Source organism: Pipra filicauda, unplaced genomic scaffold (assembly GCF_003945595.2).
Source record: "Pipra filicauda isolate LSUMZ 115617 unplaced genomic scaffold, ASM394559v2 scaffold240_size1633699_pilon, whole genome shotgun sequence".
NCBI lineage: Eukaryota > Metazoa > Chordata > Aves > Passeriformes > Pipridae > Pipra > Pipra filicauda.
In genome coordinates, this window is record NW_024104355.1 from 1,309,317 (window position 1) to 1,333,528 (window position 24,212).

General features: G+C 36.1%; 1 protein-coding gene across 5 annotated transcripts in view; it reads left to right on the plus strand.

The window, feature by feature from the left end:
* ASXL3 (ASXL transcriptional regulator 3) overlaps nucleotides 1-24,212 on the plus strand; it is a 130,539-nt gene that overhangs the window by 58,468 nt on the left and 47,859 nt on the right. For 3 of the 5 annotated variants that reach the window (XM_039381790.1, XM_039381789.1, XM_027750102.2), the window contains 4 exons: nucleotides 649-760; nucleotides 10,194-10,315; nucleotides 22,678-22,795; nucleotides 23,721-23,840. In XM_039381790.1, the coding sequence (XP_039237724.1) occupies nucleotides 649-760; nucleotides 10,194-10,315; nucleotides 22,678-22,795; nucleotides 23,721-23,840 (472 nt within the window). Of the gene's footprint in view, nucleotides 1-648; nucleotides 761-10,193; nucleotides 10,316-13,326; nucleotides 13,964-14,980; nucleotides 15,359-18,727; nucleotides 18,805-22,677; nucleotides 22,796-23,720; nucleotides 23,841-24,212 lie in introns of those variants that run through there. The other 2 variants (XM_027750130.2, XM_027750150.2) reach the window with 2 other exon arrangements.

The following is a 24,212-nucleotide window of genomic DNA, read 5'->3' on the forward strand; positions in this document are numbered from 1 at the left end:
GGTATAAGGGTATAAAAATATAGAAGTATATAGATTTACCTGCTCCTGATAACTAAAAATTCTGTACCTGAAACTAAAATAATAGTTTTCAGGAGCTCTGTTTCCCAATTCACTAGAACAAATGCTGTTGTTTTTCTTTAAATCGGGAGATATTCTTGGCACAATTCCAGGTATTCACAATCACTCCCATGCTTGAGCTCCAGGTTGCTTCAGCTATTTGAATTCAGGAAACAGGCAAAGGCAGAAAAGAAACATTAAAGGATTTGTGTTTTGCTGCAGTGTTGTAGACACTCAACTGGAAAACTAGGATTTTTAACAACCAAACAAGTCTGTTTCTGTTAAAAAAAAAAAATAAAGAAGAAGAAAAAGTGGAAGATCTTGCATTTTATTTGACTTTTTTCTTTTTAAAATAGCATGTTATGAATTCACGAAACAGTTTTTTTGGTTTGCAGTTTTTTAATCAAGGTCTGTTTTTATGGCTCTCTTTAAAGTAACTCACAAGTATATTTTATTTTATTCTCTTTTTTTCTTTTTGAAATGTAAGCATGCGAGTACACTGCAGTAATCTATTTTCAGAGATGCAGCAGGATCATGATTGATTTTTTTTTCCTTGTTAATTATAGTTTTCTTTTTCTTTTTTAACTGTAGAAAGAAGAATCAACATGCCCTACTGATGGAACATTGGATTTAGGATGTGAATCTGAGTTAGATGGCACTGAAATGGCTGAGACAAACAATAATAATGGAGAAGAAAATGGTGGTAGGTGTTTTAATTTCAGTATTAGAGGGCATGTTTTGGGAAAAGAAAAAAAGTATTGTTGGGATTTTTGTGGTGTGATTTCCAAGCAGTATAAGTAACGTTTTGTACTCAGTGGAACTGTTTTTGAGTGACTCCCTCTCTTTTTTGGCCTTATAAAGAAATCAGGAACACTAAGTGCCTTTATTTAACTTAAGGTTTTAATTTTTTGACTTACAATTTTTTCGTTCTTGGACCCACAACTAAAAGAGTAATTTGTCTTTACCGGGTTTCAGACTTGCAGTTGTCAGATAGACATTTCACTGATTTCGGTGTGGACATGTGGGCTTGGTCCCTCAGTGGACTTCTGGGCAGAGGACAAAGGTTTGTATTTTTTTTTGTTTCAGGCAGAGATTCTCCTGTGTACCATCCTGACAAAGACATGTTGAAGTATCAAATGCTGTGCTTTTTTTTTTCTCTAAGATAATGAGAAACTGAAGCATTGAAAGAACTTGAAAATTGCAACCTTAGAAATATTTTTTCTTTTTGAGAGTTAATAATTGGTCATAAAGAAAATATCAGTCACCTAAAATTACTTGGAAGTAATAGAAGTGAATATAATTCTTATCACAACTAAACTCATAAAATGTTTATAAAGTGAATGCTTTATTAAAAAAAAAGTCAAACTTCCCAGGACTTCTGAAACCTTTCCTTAATCAGTTTTCTTCTACTGCCTGCCCACAACCTGTCCAACCACTGGACTGCAGCCTACTGTTTTGGCTTACTTGGTGTATGGTGAGAGGGTGCCCTGTTTACAACTAGGACATGAAAAGGCTCAGCTCATGTTGCTCTGCTACAGACTTCCTTTTTGATCTCAAACAACTTACTTAGCTTCCATGTTGCACCTGTACAAGACCGATACTGCAATTTCAGTATTGGTCTCTAGCACCACTGGAAATCACAAAGAGTTCAGGGATGGGAGTGCGAGACAGGTTGTTGTGGATCTATCTAGTAGTGAAGTTTTGAAGCTCTGTGGAAAACAAAAAAGTCAAGAATTATTAAATGACTTCTGCGTCTTCATTTTCATTGATCTATTATGCCTATCAGTTATCAAATTCTGCACATGGAGTGGTTTTATGCTTATGTAGTGTATGCTGCATGTGTAAGTGAACTTACATGCTTGTAGTTCTTTAACAGTTCCTGTTTGATACTCAGAAAACTTGTTGATGTTGTTAATGTACAGTTCCTCAAATTGCAGTGAGAATGGAACAGTAAAAAACAGTGGAAACACAGTTACAAATACAAAGCAGAAGTTGATGTCACTTGTTACAAACAAATAAAAAATCGTGGCAAAAAACAGGCAATTATTTAGGATGTAAATAGGATGTCATAATTCCAGAAGTAGAAAATTGATGGGTTTTAACTGGGAGGAGACTGTGTACTATTTTCATAGTTTACAATAATAAAAATAATTCTAGCACTTGTGGTGACATAAAAGACAAGCTGCTAAAATTTTATGGTTTAGAATATTTGGAGTAGAACATTAAATTACACCTAGATTGGTTTTAAAGCTGAGAACTTCCCCTGATGTAATCTTTAACAAATCTTGGAAAACTGCGATATATTTAATTTTTTGCGAACAAGACATTTTAATTTTTTTGGTCATGCAATGGGTGTATTAAAAAAGAGTAAATGTGATGGCAATAGTGAGTCTGCATTGCATACAGAAAGGCCAGTGCTGGATGTGATCAATAGAAAATTAAAAGCCACATATATTTCATAAATAGCATATCAGTCAGCTAATACAGAACATAGTTTTGTCAAACACGTTTGATAATAGCTTTTCTTGAGACCGAAAGTTTTGTTGTTAAAGGTATCATTTATATACACATAGAATTCTGTAACTGATTTCATTCACAGTATAGGAGGCTTGGCTTAAAAATAGGAACATGCCCAAGAAATACAGCCAGTTTTTAATGGATTGAAATTACAAATTGTTTAATCAGCAAAGACATAGAGATCACCATCCACACTAGGCATTTTTGCTCTTAAGCGTGTGATTTGGCCACTCTGTTCAATATTTTTTGTTAGTACTTTCTGAACACTATAAAATCCTTCTTGCTTAAATTTATTGATAATAAATAATAATTTCAGGACTTCTCTTGGTTGCCTTGTAAATTATTACAGTCAAACAGGGTGAGTTTTTTTAGACTTTAAAGTGAAGAAAAAGGTCACATTTGCACAGCAGAAATATATATTCAATAAATCAGTGTATCTGAAGAGCATTTAAGGATCAAAACAGAAAATGAATTGAACATAAATGAGATGCTTTTGAGAATTAGTCCAATGCAGTTCTTAGACTATAACTCTGATAGTACTGATTAAAGAATATAGGCACAGCGTTTCCTTTGGGTATGACACTAGTTAAATGATTACTAGTGTATTGCATTCATTATAGCTGTAAGAAGAAATTAAGGAAAACAGGAAAGGATCTAGAAAAGACATATAAGAAGTCCTGAGTGAAAAAATACCTCCTTTGTACTGGGAAATTTAATATGGACAGTCTAATTAGTTTGTCAAAGATGAGATGATGACTTGTTAATATTTGAGGAAAGGTATTTCTATGGAAAATATTTGATCTAACAGAGCAATTACACTTTTCACACTAAAGCTGGCATTTTTTCTCTTTCCAGGAAACCAGTCTTTTGCATAAAAGTAGCATTTAATTCAGTGCAAAAAACACTTTATGAAATTCTCTGACTTTGATTTTAGAATATGTGTGATACATAGGAGGATGGGCTTTGCTTGCACATTGAATTTTTAATTGCCCAATTGATTGCATTTTTATTTGCTCATTTCCACTGTGATAGAGTCCCGAAGCCCCAAATCTGACTGAGTGATCAGCAATTGTTTAGCAAGTTTAAAAAATGCCTCTTTAAATGTAGCTGGAAGCAGAGGATGAAACTGTAAGTGACAGCCTCAGTCTGTTTGTGGGCTTTTAAATGGTGGTCTTTCGGAATAAAAAGTACCAACTGACACTCAAACACAGAAGAATCATATCCTCAGCAGGCACATTTTTCCCAGTACAAAGCCAGGCTACTGAACAATTTTATTAGCATAATAATATGAAAATTCCTAACAATTATAAACACATGATTTGGCAAAAGCTGTTACTCCACATCAGTATTGCTAAATGGACAAGTGGAATGGTCACACCTCAGGATTTTTCAAATGCTATGGAGACCTTTTCTTTCCCCACCTTATCCAGAGGAATATGTTAAAGAAACTCTTTACGGTACAGTTGATTTTGTTTAGAATGGGATTTCTAATAGAGGCTCTGTTGCAGTCTCATATCTTTAAAATTCCATTTCCTTCAAATACAGCAGTAGCATGTAAAGATGCTGTCGGTAAAAGAAGTAAAATCCCAATTACTGTTGCCTGGGAAAATGATGACTATAATATCCTTTTGCCCATCAATAGGATGTTCTGTTCTCAAAAAGCATTTGTCCCTGGGGTTTCTGAAGCCAGGGCTAATCCATCAGCCACGGAGCACAGTTGATTAGAAATTGTCTTCATGCAAGCAATGGAATGCACAACGATGTAACTGTGGAGGAGATAGCAATTCCTAGGGTAGCGTGACTTCCCACCCCAGCCCAAACACAGGTTCTGTTGTTTGCCCAAATATGAGCCACGTACGTCTTCTCTGGAGACACTTTGGTTTTCAGCACTTCCTAGAACTGTATGTTCTTCAACTGTGAACATGGAATGGCAGAATTAATTTTCTAGGCAGTTTTCTTAGAGGTAGTTGACAAAATGACAGACAGCAGAGGATCAGATTTGTGCTGAATCCTGACATTTTACTTGTAGCTACTGTGCTCCATACCTTGTGCTTTTTGGACTAGGAAACCCTAGGATAACTCTGTAGCGGGGAATGTATATTCACCACTGTTTGAAACCTGAGTCCACATCTAAATGTTTAGTTTCTTTCCAGGAGTGGAATTTCTGGCAATTCAGGGAAACCTGTTACCCTTACCATCTTGTTTCTTGGGAATAATATTGGATGATTCTACTGAAAATGTTTGTGGCACATGACAACATCTGGATATGGGATACAATCTTCTAAAAGCAGAAGGGCAGTAATGGAGTAGCAGCTCGAATATAGAGTTTTGGATGGTACATCAGCAAGAGATAGTTTTTCACTTTGCTTTAGATTTTTTTTGGTGTGTTTTTGTTTCATCTCTCTGCAGGTAACTATAAAATAAAAATACAGTACCCAGGATCGAGTTTAACTTCTTTTGTTTCGTTGCCACTTGAGGGGAGTTGTAAGAATGAGAGAAGATACTGTGGAGCTTGAGGATCTTTCTCATCTGTTTTTTTTTCCTGTACAGTAGTTAATGAGGCCTTAGAAATTGGTGGCTTAGTGATGACAGGCTGTATATTTTTAGCGGAAAATGCTGACTTCCTTTGGAATAAGGATTCACAGTTTTCTATGCTTTGTGAAATGTTTGGGCTCAAAAACGTGCTGTGAATATAGTGGGATTCAGTGCAAGCTATGAAGCTGATGTGGTATTTGGTGTCTTTTTCCGAAAAATACCATTCAGTACTATTAATCAATTCACAGTACAAGTTTTCAAAAAGAATATTGCAGTCACAGTAGTACCCTTGATATATACATCTGGATTTGCTTGTTTTGGCGAACTTGTACAATTAACTAACTCCCAAACTGGTTTTCATTTTCAAGAGCTGATGGCAACAGCCGAGTTCTGAATTGTTCAGATTTGGCAAGTTGGGCTCTAGAGATCAAAGAGTGATGGAGGTGAATTACTCGATACATCTGTGTTGGCAAAGTGTAACCATTTATGTCAATACAAGTATAGATCTGTGTCACACAAAGAAAATATTGAATTTTATGGGTATTTTAGAGAGAGATTTTATGTGTATGTTCTCCTAAGGGAGTTCTCTGTGAAGTTTCATATCTCCTGAGTGTGTGCATACATTTTATGCTTGAGGTAGACTCTAGTCTTCAGCATATGTTAACAATATTAATTTGTGTTTTGTAATGTGTCCGTTAGTAAACAATCCTTCTCATCTGCTGTGGTTTCTTTAACAAAGAAGGAAGTGAGCTGCTGTTGATTTTGCTGGTTTGCTTTTAAATCAGTATAGTCTGACTGACATTGGAATTAATTGTGCTCTTGATTTTGGGAAAATAAGCCCCTCACTGGACAGGAATTTCTCTGTCCATCTAGTAATATATAAATCTGTTTACAGTTATTCCGAATAACTTTCAGTGGCCAATTTCCTCTAAAAATTGTTTCTTTGAAGAAATGTGTCTTCTAATTTGTTTTACATAGGTGTCATTTCTTGGGCGGAGAAGGTAAAAGGTAATAAAACATTACAGAGATAGCCTATAAAATTTGAAATTCAAAGACAATATTGCTGATTTTTATAAATGATAGCCTTTCATAATAATTAAGAAAACTAGTCTTGGGAAAATGGAAGAGAGGAAGTTATTTTAAATGGAGTTTGGTGAAAACATTTTTAACATGCTCTTTTTTCTAAGTAATTCTAATTCTATCATTCATGTTAACAGTCTCTGAACACTCACTAAGGAGGTCTTATCTTCAGAAACCCAGCTGCTCTTCCAGCTCATAACCTAGCAGTTTATGGCTTAATAGTTGCTTTTTGCTTTATTCCTTCATTTGGTCCTGGCCCTTGAGGAAGCCGATTTAAAGAATGGAGCCTAATTATTCTCCACTAAATGGAAATGCCTCCTGTAGGCTTAAAACTGCTCTTGTTTCCTTTTTCTACTGTAGCAATAATGGTGAATCCTCTTTATTTGCTACCCAAATATTTTCCCTTTATCTGTCACATTCTTCCAGGTTTTTTTTTCCTTCCTAGCATTGAGTTTATTTTTAGCATTCTTTTCTGATCTAGCTTTTCAAGTGAACAAGGATCTGATAATATTCATGGATCTTCACTGCTTATGGACAAACTAGTTGCAGCTTTCCAAATTTGTATATATGTACAAAGAACACTGTCTCTTCTTGAATTTGTTTTTCTTTTACTGTGTTCTTTGGCCTCCATATCAGAAATGCCTGCTCTGTTCATAAGGTATTTTTTTTTCACTACAATCATCAATGTTCATTTCAAGCACTTACATGTTTTGCTGTCATATTTTTCCCTTTTGAAATGAATGTTTGACCCATTCAGAGAAAAGCAGTTGGACTTCATCCATAGAAATTAATTAATAAATAAATACAGTTTTCTGTGATCACAAGCATTTTAGTACAGTGAGTTTTTGGCACAGTTTGATTTAAATTACTAAGTAGCAAAACATTTTTTAAAAGATTAAATTTATTCATTGTCTCATATTACTGTTTCATTTCCTACAGAAAAGTCATAAAAAATATCGTGATTATCCTCTAAATAAAGCCTGTATGTCAATATTGGTGTTATTTTTTTGCTAACAAAGTTATAGACTGTATGTTATTAAGCAACTGTATAAATTAACACAATGTATTTAGATTTTTAATGTTCATGTCTTCTACTTTTGGAAAATAGGCAATGACTTCTTTTATTTACTAGATGACTAGGTTTTATAGCCATGATTTGTATCAAGCTGGTTTTAAATTGGAAATTTAATTAAAACATAGAAAGTAATATTTAAAATAGCTACTTACTATTTAAAGCTACTAGATATATGAAGAAAAAATATAATGTACAAAATAGATTTTAGAAAGGAAGTATCGTTTTTTGTAACTAAATGAGGTTGACTTTTTCTACTCACTCATTTTAAATTTTTTAAGCAGCAGATTTCAACCTCATATATCTATTTCTTTAATCATAGACTACAGGAAAAAGTTTGTGGGGTTTTTTGTTGGGTTTTTTTTTCAAAGCTCTGAAGAAACTAGGTTTGGGTTGCCCTATAGAACCAGCCTGAAATTAGGTATTCCTTCTGTACCTGAAGAAGAGAATACAGTGATGGAAAGGTATTAATTTTTTCAGTGAGTTTCAGTGCCAGTTGCTTCTCTCATTAGAACACTTCCTGTTCTGTTCCTTGGTTTAACTTTTTTGTCAAAGCTTTAAACAAACAGAAGCAAAATAAACCAACACACTGGAAATATTTTTATGCAAAATTGAAGTAACAATAGAAATAAAATATATAGCCTCTAATAAATCGTGTCACAACTTAAGGGTTTATTTGTTAGAGGAGAAATGAGTGAAAGCGCAAAATTAATATAGAGCTATGTTTATTTTTATTCCTGCTGTATGATGACTTTGACATTAATGGTTGTAGTGTTGAACATCATCAGTTAGTGTTGTCAAACCTCTTCAGGATGAACTTTATCACCAGAATAAATAGGGGAGACTCTTGGGTAACATCCTACATCACCGTAATGAAAATCAAAGTTTCCCATTTGAACAAGACTAATAGGAGTTGCAGTCATCCTGGAGAACAGGAATAGGATTTTCGTGACAGGTCATGTAGTATCTATCTTCTTTTAGGAGGAGCAGTTAAGTGTATAACAGTTTCCATTCTTTAAGCATTTTTAAGTTTTTTCTGTTCTCCTCTCCTTAGCTCGGGTTTGTGTGCTCACACTGTTTATGGGGGTTTTTCTTCAGTTCTTTGACTCTCAGACTTTGACAGAAAACAGTAAAAAAAAATTCTCTTTGAAAGAGAAGACAGAAGCTGTGTAATTTGAAATGTCAAGTTTTTATTTTGGTAGGTATTCTTTGTCTCAGGAGCTTAGCGATTACAGTGATGTAGATTATATAAACCAGCTATTGTTTGTTTTCTGCTGACACTTTGCTGCTCCTTTGAGTTGTCTTTTTTGATAGTAAGCTTTGCTCATCATGTGGAAAAGATTGATCCAAACCAGGTGATACTGTAACTCAGAAACTGTTTTGTGTTGCAGTTTCTTTGTATATTTTGATAAATCCTTCGAGTATAAGGGAAAAAATGACAAATATCAGTTGTAAATCTTATGAGAAAACAACATTTGTCTTATCTGCTAATGAAAATTTTTAATCTAATATTACAATTATAACACCAGTGCCATAGAGTGTGTTCTCTGCTACTGAAGCATTAATTATTTTTCTTTCAGTGTGAAAAAAGGTTTATCACATGCATCTTACGATGGCCATTAATTATTGATAACTAAATTGTCTTTATCTTTTTTTTTGCAAACACAAAGAAAAAAAATTACAATATTTCTTCTATGAAACATTGCTAAAGGCAAGGGAGTTAGAAGGCTGCTTCGGGTGTCTGCTCATCCCACTGAAGGATGGACAAAAACAGACAAAACAGACAAAAAAAATCAGGCTACTTTATTTTTCGCACATGTCTGTACAGCTGCTTTGACTGTCTTCAAACTATTCTGGTGGTGTGCAAAGTATGGTAAATCTTGGAAAACCATTTACTGCTGCAAAGCATTATAAAGAAGGTATGTCAACACACAAACCAGCTTTAAGCAATGCTGGAAGGCAGACTTGAACTGAGTCAGCAGAGGAGAATGGAAAAAAACTACTTCATTTCTGGATCCATGATAATGCTGGTTTAGCTGGGCAATCTTAGGACACTAGTGAGAGCAAGAGTAGTAATAATGCAAGGCATTAAGAGTGTGAAGGTTTCTACAGCTCTTTAGCTGAGCTTGCTGACTACTAATAGGATCCTCCAGCTATTTTTACAGCTTTCATATCTGTTTAAAAAAAAACCTGTTTAAAAAAAAATTAATTACATTTCCATTTATTTTTAACCAGGAGACTTTTTTCTGTGTCTCACACAACATTTATTCAAGAGTCTGTTCAATGCAAGCGCCGTAGTATTTGTCCATTAAAGCATGTGTTATTTAGAAGGCTGACAAGTATAACAGCACGTATTACCTGAGAGACCAGAATTCCTCTTTGCAGGAGATTCCAGTCTACCCGTTAAACAGGAAAGTGTGTGTTCTTAGCTTTACCAAGAAGTACGTATAAAACAGATGAGTCTGTCTCCTAAGATGACATTACAAACTGGCATGAAGTTATATGTGTATAAATATTTCTAGAACCAAGGATCATCCGTGTCTCTTGTATAAATGCATATTTAGACACCTTACAATCCATTAAAAATGTGTTGGTGAGGAAGGTAATTTTTGTCCAGCTTCCATGTGAAATCCATAGTTAAACTATTTCAGTTACCTTTCAGGACCTGAAAGGCAAAATATGAAAGGCCTCCAGAACTCCATAGAAAGGGTATGATGAGGTACAAATATTTGTGAAGCATTGCATTTTGCTTAGAATATGGGTGGATTTTCAGCTGATCTGGACCTCAAGATTAGCTGAATATTTTATACTGAGCTTTTTGTTTTCCAAGCATTTGCCTGTTTGGGTTTTTTTCCTGTCCTCGGGGCTCTTCAAGACATAGGGAAGATAACCCCCATAACAGTATTCTGATTTTTTGTTTCTTTTTATAAAGTTTGCCCAAAGCAGACATCTGAAGAAATGTCTTCCAGTCGTGATTCAAGCCTTACTAATGCACCGGTGCAAAGCAAGCTAGTATCTTCCTTCCAGCAGCACACAAAGAAAGCACTTAAACAGGTAAGCTTGTATTGACTAATAATCAATTGGCTTCCCTCTAGCATGTGTGTCATTCCTAGATGCGTAGGTTCTCAGCAGAATTTAAAGGATCTTCTGAGGATTTTTAGTGCTTTGTTTAGTGGTGTAATGCTGGGAGTTTTTTCTGGTTTTGTTTTTTTTTAACCGATGGGGCAGTCTTATTTGTTGTGAGTTTGATGGTTTTTCAAGTGCTTTTCAAGTAATCAGAATTGTTTATATTATCACATCCCTACTTTTTCTGTGTAAGCATTTATGTTGGAGGTTTTATGCGAGGCTTAAACTAAATAAAAAAAATATTTTGAGAGAAGTGCTGCTGATAGGTAAGAATCTAGGTATACTTGCTGTTCAGTTTTTCTTTACGGTCTTTTAAGTAATTTTTCTTTCATACTGTATTTGACACTACAGACTATAAAACTAGGGTAGTTTTTTTTTAAAAAAACCCTTATGATTTGGATAATTTATGTTCCATAATAAGTAGTAAAGCTTGTAAAAGTAGCTGATTATTCAAAGTCAGCTATTAACTGAAAGCATAACAGTGTGAAAATTATTTTTGAACAGTGCTAAATTAGTTAAGCTTACAGCCAGGCAAATGAAAAACTAAAAACTAGGTATTAAAAAAAAATAAAAATTATCATTACGTCTTCTCAATTCTGAGCTGCAACTTTTCTAAAGTGTTAGTATAATGAGATGATGATGTTTTAATTTTTCTCATAACTGCTCTCTTAGGTATGGTTAGTGGAGATCTAGTATTTCATGCGGTAGTTTATTGCCGAGTTCTTGATTTAGACTTAAGTTAAGCAAAGCCTGTCCACGTGTCCTCTAAACACTTTAGTTTTTCATGCAGACTGAGTTTAAATCCAGTAAAATTAATAGACCTTTATCATTCACAGAAGGTTATATTGTACTTAGAGGCTTTGAGGACTGGAAAGGATTATTAAATTGTGGTCTTACGTGTGTTTGGTCAGGAAAATTGAACAATGGGCACAAAGCAGCTCACTAACCATGAGAATAGTTGTGAAAAAGACAAGCTTCTTGGAAACTCTTCTATACAGGTCTTTTGTGATATGTGAAATTCCCTAAAGTGAAGGGAGCAGGCAAAGGGAAGGGCAAAGGAGAAAGGAGAAGACAAAAAGAGCAAAGCCACAAATGTTTGAACTTCTGTAATCATTTAAACTCTACCATTTGTCACTTAGCAGATATATAGGATTGAGAATAATTTTTAAAAGGGCAAATTAGTCAGAATAGCTTAATTAATATAAAAAGTCATAACACTGATGTGAATCTTTGAAAACATTCCCTAAGGCTGAGGTTAGAGCAACATCAGAAAGTTAAGTAATCGATAAAAAAAATTAGTTTTAATTAGGTTGATGGTAATTAGATCCTGTACTTCAGAGTATGAAAGTAACATTACAGCTATCAGCAAAATGTTTGCTCTGTACAATATTAGACAAATGGACATTTTTATGATGGAATAGTGAATTTTTGCTTTGTTCTCTAAAGTTTCAAGTGTTGGCTACTGCCGTATATACAGTGCAGATATGATTTGTCGTTGTAGCAGAGGTGAATAAACTTTAACAGTGATTTCCTTTATAAAACTGCTGTTGGAAATTTATTCTTTCACTTTCTAGTCTTTCTATTGCTTTTATGGATACACTGTAGCTAAAATTTGTACAAAGAACCTGTAGTACCTTTGAATACTGAAGCAGCTTTTTGATGTTTCTGCAAAACTCTTTCAACTGATACAAACTTACTGGTTCCATGCTAAAGTAACAGAGGATGAAGTATCATCACACTCTCAGCAAGTGCTTATGCTATATAGATGTATATATACTGTATGTATATATTGTGATGGGGTCTTCCTTAGCTATTGCTTTTTATCTGTTACTAAACAATCTTCACAGAATGAAAACCTACAAGATAGTTTTCAGTTTCCTACTCAATTTATTTAAAACCAATGAGTTCTTAACATTACCTTGGTCTTGTGTGTGTTTCTTTTGTAACCATTAAAATTAAAGTGAGAGGGAAGTTCTGCTTGAAGATCTGAGCTGGAATTAGAAGATTTTCTCCACTGTTTATCTACTTATTAACCACTCTACTCATATATAATTCTCTTTAAGTTATTATATGCTGGATTTACATATGATTTGATTTTTAGTGGATTCTAGAGATATATTCCTGGGTTTAGATTACACAGAGCAATCTCATGTTACCTTGAAACAACCTTCATTTTAGAATGTTCTCATGAATCAAATTAGTCACAACTAATTTCTGCATTTCTTGAGCTATGCGAGGAGCTTGGAGGAAAGGGCATTTTCTGAGCCCTACCTCTTGGTCTTGATTTCTCTCAAGTAGCAGTGGATTTGGGGTACTTTGCAGGGGGTAAGGAGGTTTGCAGTTGCAGTGGACTTTCATAAGGTCTGTGTCACAGATCAGACCTCGTCTCCTCACCTTTCAAAGGCTGGGCTGCCATTTTTGTATGGAAGCTTTCAAGCTTCACCACCTTCCATGGTGTCCTTGCTGGGAGACAGATTTTGAGTGTTTTACCGCTGAGTGTGTTTCATGCTTCTTTTTCATTTCTGAGGGAGTTTCAGTTTTGCTTTCATGTAATGCTTACACTTTGCTCTGGGTGTAATGTCCAAAACATAGTTCCCATTCATGGAGTTTAGACAAAAGAGCCTATGGTGCAGAGCTGCCTTTTATGCTTGGCTTTCTGATGGCAGATTTTACAGATTTCTGTTTCCCTTTTGCTAATGGAAGAGCTTGGGTATGTGTGCCCAGCTGTTGCTGATCTAATACCTTTGAAAAGAAGGCTTATGGCACGCTGTCACATGCTGATTTCCTATCAATACTGATCAGTTCCATACTGATTTACCTCATTTTCACACTCGAGAGTTTTGGCATGCAGACCCATGTAAGGACCTCTTCCTGGGAAAGTACTGAACTACACCTGCATCTGCTAGCAGTGGTACATGGTCACACTACTGTGTGAATTATGCTTGCTCTGGACAAGGCTTACTCAAGTACGGACATCAAGGCATGGCATAGTATCTACATGCTCCTCTCTGGTCCAATTTCTGTTCCATTGACTTGAGGTGATACTTTTTTTGGAAGTCTTCACTATATACAGATTTGTCTATATCTATCAAGATGTTCTTGGAACATTTCTCAGAAGAAACGATCATACCTGCAAACTGGCCTCACATAGGTAACACTGAGAATGTGTGAATATCCAGGACATTGAGGTGGTATTAGTGTCTTTTGGACTCTGATAGCCAAATGTAAGAGCACCTTGTCCATCAGTGTACCAGTTGTTTCCTGGGTCAGTACCAAGAGAGGATAAAGAAGATACAATATAATGGTGTCTGGGTTGATAGTAGACCTCCCAGACATGGAAGAAAATACTGCCTCACTTTTGGCACTTTGGAATCAGCACCAAGAAAGGTACCCATAAATTTTCTGTTGGGAGAAGAGAAGGATACTTCATTCAGACTCAGGATCTGAATACAGACCAGGACATGTCTGAGACTGTGCTGGGCATCCAGATCTCTTTGTAGAGACAGAAACTCCAGAGACAGCAGCCAAGTGGGTTTGGGAGGAGAGAAGCTCAGGAATTAAGGGAATCAACACAAGGTATGTTACTGCCATGGTTTGTTTTGTTTTTCTTAACTTTGGGCTTTGTCTGCATGCTTGGTGGCTGGGTTCATATATGTGCCACTATTTGATTCATAAAGTGGGTAGATGCAGTTTTTTATTGAGAAGGAAGGCACCCATCCATATGATTTGTTCTTACAGTAGCAATGGCTACTTCACACCCCTTTTTTTTCCATTGGATGCTGTCAGACCCCAAGCAGTAATAGAGCTATGGGGAAGTTATAGTTTGGCTCATGTGTTGCTTCAGAATTATAGGACAATAGACCTGTACAGCTCCAAATAACATTTCAGGCTGACTTTTCTACTGCAAGTGTCATAATTATTAGAAACCAACCTACAGCCTACAGGAGATTAAATTTTGGAGCAGAATGGTTAACACTGTAATTTAGCCCTGATTTACCCGATTCACAGAAGTCGTTTATCAAGATTTCTTTGTTTGTATCTTTTTTTTGGACACAGGTGTCCAAGTGCCTAGGTTGGCACTGAAGGTAGAATCCTGATCTCCCATGATGCTGGTGTGAATTTGCTTTCCTGTCTTCAGCTCACACTGCTTATCTTGCTTTGAGAGAAGAACAAGAGCAAACTCACCAGTCTTGCTCCCTCCACACTCATTCTGTTAGGACTTCTTTTCTTGACTACAGCCAGATGCAGGCTATCTCAAAGCATTTTACTGTCCATAGGAAGTAATCCTGTATGAGTCTGTCTGTGGCGTCTCTCTGACTCATTTGAGCAACTACTCACTCACGTGGTCTGACGTAAGCCTGATAGATTTGCCTGACCTCCTTTCCCTTCCTTGTCCCAAAGAAGTAAAGGTGACAGAGAGGATCATTATGATTTTTGTCCTTATCACTTAGAATTAAGTGCAGGGTGTCTTCCTGAAAGGCTCTGAAAATCCACTGAACTGAGAAGTATTTTTTGTACTGAATTCCTTGTTATAGAGAGTTTGCTGCAGTTCCTCAGTGTCTCTGTTAACCATCTTCCTGTGTTTCATTTCAGATGCTACAAATTTACCAATGCCACAGTTGGAGAATTCTGGCTCCCTAGCTGAAGCATTTCGTCAGATGTCTGGCAACATAAGTGGTGATTCTTGACAAATTATCGTGTCAACAAATGGAAAAGAAGGAAAACATGTTGCTTTTTGACTTCTAGAGAGACATGGGAAGGGACAGTGGAATTTACAAAATGCATTCAGAAAAATGGAAGTTTGAAGATGATAAACTAAACTGATTTTCTGATTACCAAGACAAATCTAGGGAAGAGAACAGACAAGCTATGGCAGGGAGACTGCATAATGGGGAGAAGAAGCTGGAAGAGCAAGAGTTCCAGCCGAAGCTGTTCAGGGAGTACATGCATTGCCCGAAGGCTGGCTGCACGGTATGTCCCCCTAAAGGTCCATATGCATGGGCAGCATGTACCAGCTGCTCAACACAGTGCTTTGGTAAGACGCAAGACAATATTTATGAGACTCTCTTCTGGGTCATCCCCTTGGTCCTCATCCCTTACCTGTGATGGAAAGAAAGGGACAGGAATCCACACAATCCCTGCATTCTCTTTGTACTACTTTTTAATAACTAGCTCCCAGTTGCTGGGGCACTCTGCTTGTTTGTTTCTCCTATGGGGTTGTTTGCAACGTTTTCTGTTTTAATAAATGTATTTCACAGAATTTCTTAGTCTGAGAAATAACTAAGGAATTTTAAAGCAGCTTTAGAACAGTACCATGTTGAAGTGTAATTGCCCGCCTACCTTACTGTAGGATAGTGTCCTTCACTTAAAATATGGCACAAGCATTATCTTTGGTTAAACCTACTGTTGCTACGTAATGGAATCTTCTTCCGAATTATGGATTGAAAGCGCTCACTTTCTTCTGTTCTGTAGCTGCTGTTGCTTTTTTCAAGTCTCAGATAATCAAGCTGGGGATAGCAGCCTAGTAGTAAGCATTGCATTTATCTGATCTTGTTTTTCTCTAATAGCCTGGGGAACTATTTAAGATGTATTGGTTGTTGCGATTGCATTAATGGCAAATATAATCCAGTTAAGCTCTTCCAATGATGTTACATGATTTTTCCATATAGTGGCAGTGAATGTTGAAGTGAGTATCTTCTCCTGGGCCATATGAAAAGAACAGCTTTTGATTTGAATAGTTTGTAACATGAATTTATACCCAGGTGACAATGAATCAGGCCTTGATTTTGAAGTGCATCCTAGAAATTGTTGGCCTTTTTGGGGGAAGACAGGAGTTGGAACAGCTCACAACTCTTCTTAGCTCGAGGAAGCCTCCTACAAAATGTTGACAAGCTGTTCCGAGAGCTGTAGAGTAGGTCCCCAGAAGGCTGTGTGCTCAGGATGCGTATGCACGTGGCAGAACCCAAGCTGAAACAGGATGTCTGGCAGAAAGGCGTTACACTGCTTACATTGGTGCAATGTAAGTTCTCTGAGAGGTAATATGAGAAGTTTTTTTTGCTGGAGAATGGTAGTCTAGCCCTGAAGCCTCTGTTGTATGCTTTGGACCCTATACAGAGTACAATGGCAAATTTGACCTAATGGAAAACGTTGATTACTGTTTTAAGATTTTGTATTGACATTGCTATCTTTATTTTAGTTTGATTTTAAACTGTGTTTTACAAACTGTTTCCTTACCTATATGTGCTTTGTTGTACCAAAAAACAGATTTCCCCACTTTTCAGCTGATAGATGGTATTAGTTTAATACTACACAAACAGTTAAAAAAAACCACAACACTTCTCTTTGGAAAAAACGTTTGCTGGGTTGATGCATATGCCATCATCATTACCATTCACATACGAGTCAGAACAAATGTTGAACACATCACATTTTTTTTTCCTTCTCTTGTTTCTGTGATTGGGAAAGCAACAAAAACGTTTACTTTGCAGTCATGATCTGCAGCAACTGTAGCTGTAACTGCATTATTGTAATCCTATAGAAAGCAGTGCTGGCTTGCAGGTGTACAGACATGCACATAAACACACACGTCTCTCTGTCTCTGCCCTGCAAACATGCAAGTTTTTAGTTCAGTGTTGGTTACTACACAGGTAAATGTTCATTGTTTATATATACTGTAGTCCTACAGAAAGACCCTGAACACTATTGGGACCTAAAGAACAAATATGCAACAAGAAATTCTTTGTATTCCAAATACAGACAGAAGTGTCACAAGGTAGAAGGATGGCATGAGGCTAGAAAAGATGCTTATTTGAGAAGTTATTAGCATTTATTTGAAAATAAACCCCAGGTCTCCAAACTTCCATCCTGGTGATTCCAGTACTGCTCTTCCTCTCCACATGTTCAACTGTGTACACTTGGCATCATACCGATATGCTTGGGGTACAAGTCTGGTTGGAAGTGAATTTATTTGCTTTGGAAATGGCACTTTGTAGTTTTTTCCATAGGACACCTTTATTATGCTTTAATCTTATGTTCACATGCTTATAACCAAGTATTTTGAATGTACGTTTAATATAAGAATTAGTGTTTTCCTGAAAATAATAATGTGTTTATTCTTCATGATTTTTGGGTGCTTACTGTTTTAGTTTAACTGTTCCGTCTATCCATGAAACAGGTTGCCACTGAGAAATTTTAATTTAACAGAGACACGAGAAGGCTGTCTTAATTTTAAGGCTGTCTTAGTTTTACTAACAAAATGAGGATGAGAGAGAGGACAAAGACTGAATTTTATGGTGGTGTTAACTGAATCAGTGATAAACTATAAATCTATTTCATCTCTGTCAATTTGGGATCCATGACCATGATGTAGAGTTGTTATTTATTTTATGCAGTAGACTTTGCTCAGTGTATCATAGCTTGTGTTTTCACATTGCAGAAGAGAAGAATTCCATAGCTTTACATTTCTGATCCATAATGTGTGAAATTTCAAAGGTTATGTTTCATGATATAAGTTTCAGAATGTAGACTTGACATTTATGGAACAAATAGAAATCTGGGACTATGTTGCTTAATGCAACCAAGTGTTACATGTCTTTGTTGTTAATAACTTAATTTTTAACATTCTCAGCATGTCATGCATTTAAGCTCGAATGAAAGAGTTTTTCTGCATTAATGGTTTATCTGTGTGCTGCATTTTTTCATTCTGAGTTGAAAAGATGTGGGAAAGAAAAATAATAAAAAAAATCCAAAGCAGCAGTGAAATCAGAGCATAGAGCTTGACATTTTGCTTCTTGTGCTCTTTTGGGGATGTATTTTGCCCCTCTCTCCAGTTACCTTTTAGGTCATATTGTTTCCTTTCATTCCTTCTTCAAAAATGTCTTTATGCGTTCTTACTGAAGATAGTCAACCGTTTTGTCACATGGGTGAAGAACTCTTTCCTGTGTTAAGATCAATTAAAATGATATTATTTTTAAAGGCATATAATGCTATGCATGAAACCTCCAACACACTCCAATATTCCAGGGACAGAAACTCTGTGAAAAATTGAAGGATACTTGCTCTTGTCACCTCTTTATTAAAAAACTGCTTGGAATTAGAAGTTCACTGTTAATTTCATGGTGTTTTTCTTTTGCCATCTGTCTTCAGAGTTTATGTTTTCTTAATTTTCATATTTTTATTTTATTTTGAGTTCTTCGGATGAAAGTGAATTGATAGGTTACTTAAAGATTTTAGCAATAAAAATAATTTCATTAAACAAAATAATTATGCCAAGCCCTGTGTAATGACTATGGCAGTATTATTCAACAGATGGTCACAGGTTCATTTTTATGAATGGGAATATTGGGAATTCTTCATACTCTTTATGTGCAAGAGATTCACAGATGTCCTTTGCAAATCTGCTTGTGAAAGGCTTGGATGTAAGTATTGTATTTTGGTGGTACTGTTAAGAGAGCTTTTAATGTTTTGATTTGTATATCACATGAACTTTCATTTTTTTATCTTTTTTTATTTTTTTGCTGTACAGTTAGGGTGGTAGTAATGTTTTACTTCAACGGTGATCAGTTCTAGGTATTTACAACTTGCAGCTTTTTTAACTCAAGAATTTAGCACAAAGTGATTGAATGCATTTGAAAGGTAAATATAGAGTCTCATTAAAGAAAAATATACTTTTAAGTAAACTATCATATGCACTATATGTGTTTTTCTCTAAATTTCCATGGAGAAAATGACACCTTATCATTTGTTAATATCATTGGCTGTTTCTTGCAGTTCTGTAGGAAGGCCAGCTAGGAGGTTGTATCTCTAATATGGATGAGATGCAAAAGGCATGTTGGTAAAAGAAGCCAGTGTAGTTTGTGTTAGTTACTGTTTTCATATCTACAGTGAAATCTGGAACTTGGTTTTGGGTTTTTTTGGAACAAGTTATAACATTTCTCGTGTTCTTCAGTGCTAGTTACAAATTTGACTCATCTACTTTGTGCTTATTCCCATCACCAGAAGAGCCAAAACTAGAGATTTATTTTATCATTGTGACTAGGAAAGCACTAAATTAGCTTGGTGCACTAAAAGCTTAATATAGCAAAGCGTTTGGTGCATGTTTTACTTGGAGTAATCTCATTGACTTCCCAGCTAAGTAGAATCAATCTTGGGATACAAGATTCTTGTCTTATCCTACAGTAGTCTTGTATCCTAAAATTAATATCCCTCTGGCTAAGTGTAGAGAAGTTATATATTTGTCCTCAGTAGAGACTGTACAGAGAGTGTCCTCGGTTTATACTTAACTCCTTCTGGTGTTTGGCTTTCCTTGTAACTAGGTGTCAGTCAGCAGTTTCTCCTGCTGCTGGGTTGCTTCTAGTGTTGTCTTGCAAAGACTTGTGTATCCAAAATTTCAGACCCTGCAGCTTCACATTCAAAGGAGAATTTAACACAAAATTGTGATTAGCTGGGCATGATATGTCCCACTAAACAGAATGTCTGCACAGAATCTCAGCCCTGCAAATCATATGTTAGATTATTTACTTGCTATTTTTGTACCCTCCTCTCATGCCTCATATCATTCCTTTGACAAATGAAAAGATAGGCATAGGGAAGATTATTTTTCTAATCTCAGTACACAGGGTAATTCATTGACACTTTGTATTAGAAGTTTTACTTGTATTTTAGTGTCCACGTGGTTTGTTGTGGGTTTTTTTTTTCATTCTACAACCTGTCTTTTAGGTGTATATAGCTTTATTGTCAGCTTGAGCCATCTCATAGAGACTGATTTACATACTTAACTATGGGCCTAGTGTGCTAATGGGTTCCTTAAGTTTTGAAACTGGGGGAGAGGGGAGACTGGCAGTGAAACAATTGACGTTAGGGAAAAAGAAACCCTGAAAAACAAATGTGTGTCCGAGGGAAATGGTGTCCTTAAGGTTTGTGCTTGACCCTCATGTACTGAGGAGCTTAGCCTGTAGCTTGAGAAGTGGGCTATGCCTCAAAGTAAATAGTTCTGGTAGCTACGTTTGTCTGCTTCCAACTGTGTTCCCTGGTTTTATGGCTCTGACTGTCCAGGGAGTGTCTTGCATTAGTGCTCTGTGAGCATGGGGTGGCTTGTACTTCTTGAAAATGCCAGATGAGTTGCAGAAATGTGTGCTTAAGGTCCACAAGGGGCCTTCCTGTAACACAAAAGAAGGTAAGTGGTGCACCTGACAAAGACTGGGTACCACTCCCCTCACTCCAGCAGCACGTGTGTCACCTGAGGTGTACAAATGCTGACTGCCTGTCACTGGTGGAGGACACACTGTTGTTTACTTTCTCTCCTTTATGAGAGTTCAGTCTAAAGCATTGAAAATCAACTGTGAGGCTTTACAAAAAAATCTGCCTTTGTCACAGTGGCTTTATAAATCATTAAAATAGTATTTTCTTATGGATGCTGGCAACAAGGCTATGGACCCTTGGTAGAGGTGGAAATTTTCTTGGAATGTCAGAAGGAGGCTGGAGGAGAACATGGAGCATCATTTGGGCTCTAACCATTTGCCTAGGGAGGATGACACTGAGGACAGATATTTCTTTGCTTTGCTTTTCATCGGGCAAATAAGGCTGTGGGGCACAATGATACAAAGTTTGGGTTGTGGTTATACTGGTGTGTGGTTAGTGCAGACAGTGCCTTTCTTTTCAGTTAATTTTTAGTGAACTGTTTGCTACTGTCTCAGTGGTTTTACTGTTAATTAAGGATCACCTGGTTTGACCCTGCACTGAGGGTCATTTTTGGAAATGTGGGGAATTTTTCAGAAATGTTAACATTTTAGAATTTTCTGTCTGTAAGTCTGGCTATGCTTGCTCAAGAGCAATATTAATTTTCTGTTTTAAAAATGTTTGAAGTACGGGCTATTCTTTATGGCTTTCTCTTTGTTTCTTTGGTTCAGCGCAGATCTGACCAGCTTCTTCTCTTTGTTTGCTTTCAAGTGTTCTAATTTGCTTTTTATTGCACAGTGCTTATGTGTCTTTTAAGAAGTACTATAAAAGGGGTTAATCGATGAAATAGCTTCTGTGTGGCTTGGTGTATTTTGTGTTGTGTAGTGTGTTATTTAGAGGAATAGACCAATATCGATTTCTTTCTTTTTAAGTTGTTGGGGTTTTTTTCTATTATTTAACTATGTGAACATTTTGGAAAGATATTACAGATTCATTAAAGTTACAGACTTAAATCTTGTAAGGCATCAGTCATTCATGCTCATAAACCTATAGGGATAATTCATATTAAATATGTTCCTTGTTCTTATGGTATTACTCTAATAAATCCCCCTCAAGATCATAACACAAATCACAATTGTAAAAAGAGAGTGCACAGTAAGATTGGAGAAAAATAGACAGGAGAATAGGAGAGATCTATATTAAGCCCAACCCATTCTGATTAATTCCAGAATTTTAATGCTTGCAGATGTATTAATTGGCAGGTATTCATATTTGTGTGTTTTAAGATCTTTTGAATGAGATATCATTTTCCGTGTAAAATAGTCTGATGGCTATTTGCTATTTCTAATCTTTAAATATTTTGTCTTACATTATCAAGCCTGTATTCAATACATTTATGAAACACAAAGCACTCCCATTTTTAGAGATTTATTCGTGTATCATTTTTCCCCAGATTTGCCAGAACACCATCATGTTCGTGTTCTGAAGGTTAATGCCCAAAGTCAAACAGACAGAAGCCAAATGCTGCAAGGTTTCCAAGATTAGGACTGATTCCCTTCACGAAAATAAATGATTCCTGCCATGTTCAGTGATTTTGTGCAGCACTACTCACGGCTGAGTGAGTGCATCAATACTGTAGTCCTTACATGCTGTACATACTGATGACACTCCGTGTTAACTTGATTGACTGAGCAGTATACTGGAGAGGATGCACCTGCGAGAGATGTGCAGACATATATATTTTTATTCTGGTTTTGAAGCATTTTGGTTTTACTTTTTTTTTTTGGAAGTCTTAGTTTCAGATTCCATGGGTTATCACATTGTGCTGTTAAGGTAGAGCAAACAGTTATGTGCTTCTTTGTTGTAAAAACTGGGTTGGAAAATGTTCTAAGGTGCATCTTCTTTCTCTTTATAAAAAAAGGAAAAAAAGCCTGATTTTATATTTTAAAGGAAAATGACATAAAGAGGACAAGTATGAAGTCTGGCAAGTCAGTAGCTATGTAAATTATGCTTATTTTAAGGGATTCAGTTTAATGGTAGAGAAATGTCTTGTGTAATTTACTTATAAGCATTATTTTTTGTTACAGTTCTATGTTTTGTTATCATTTTTGTAGGCTTTAAGACAGCAGCAGAAAAGAAGAAATGGAGTCTCAATGATGGTAAACAAGACTGTTCCTCGTGTTGTTTTGACACCACTAAAGGTGTCTGATGAGCAGTCGGATTCACCTTCAGGTAAATAGCTAAAGGACCGTTTGCAAGATCAGCTCTAGTCACAGAGCCTTCCTCTGAATCAGCTGTGTAGCATACAGAATTTGGAATTGCTGAAATAATATTTCCACTGGGTGGCTTTGTTTAATGTCTTTATTTCCTTATCAAATCTGGTGTCTTGAGGATGAAGATTTTTCTTTAATAAAGAACTGAAGGCACACAGTAAAATGACAATTGGTAATAGCAACAGCTTTAAAGGAATGCAAAGTAACATTTTGTTTGGCTCTGGAGCTCTAATGGAGGACCACATGCTGGTATTCAATGCCATAAAAAGGGGAGGAGGGGGGAAAAAAAGGCAAGCTTCTCTGTGAATGTGAATTTGTGTCTCAATTCTGCATTGCAATACTCGAATCCTTTTGTTAGCTTTTCTTGTTCTGATACTATGCTTATCACTGCAGCATAACCTTGACCTTTAGCTCTGGTGGTTAAGTTGCTTCATTTTAAGAGATTTCTGTGTCTATGTTTAACACAAACTGACAATTGTATTTCCAAGCATATCCCTTCTATAAATGTTTCTTCACAAAGAAATTATGTTTTTTCAGCTTTAGAGTGCTTTGCTGCCCCATAACTTGAGGTTAAAATATTCTTAAGGATACCTCTTGGGCATTATAGAACTATGTTATTTTTATTAGATCAGTGAACATTTTTATTGACTGCAGCGTTCAGTAAACTTAGGTTTTCAGCACTTAATTGATTTATTGAGCTTTTACTTCCATTTCCTCTGATGATAAGGAATCATATTGTTACCAGAAAGTTATATTGCCTTTCAGCAAGTAGATGTCAATTTTTTTTAATCCTATTTCTGCTTTGTTTACGGTGTGGGGGGTGCTGGGGGGATGTTGGTAAAAGTGCAAAAGCATCATGTTTGAGGGATTTTATTTTTTCTAAGGATCTGAATCTAAAAATGGTGAAGCAGATGGTTCTGATAAAGAGATGAAACATGGGCAAAAGTCTCCAACTGGAAAACAAACAAGCCAGCACTTAAAGAGGTTAAAAAAATCTGGTTTAGGTGAGTAGGAGTAAAATAAATATCTTACTTGTAATACTGATATTTTTCTAAACTCTGTGTTCTCTTTAAAAAATTTATTTTTCTGGTTTATCTGTCCCTTTTTCAAACTCAGCAGCTTACCCTCTCTCAAGAAGACATCTTTCTGGCTACCCAGAAAGTCCATGGTCTTTTTTTTTTCTTCCAGAATGATTTTCTGTAGTTGCTTTTTAAAGTCTGACAGACCTAAGCAACTGCAGGCAGAGAGGTGATTTAGCAATTAGGTTCTGATTGTCATGTAAGGATTTTGTGGGAGATGAGGGTGGGGTGCAGCAGATATTCTTTCTTCATGGTAAATTTGCTTGCCATCTACTATGCATTTATTCCCAAAGATAA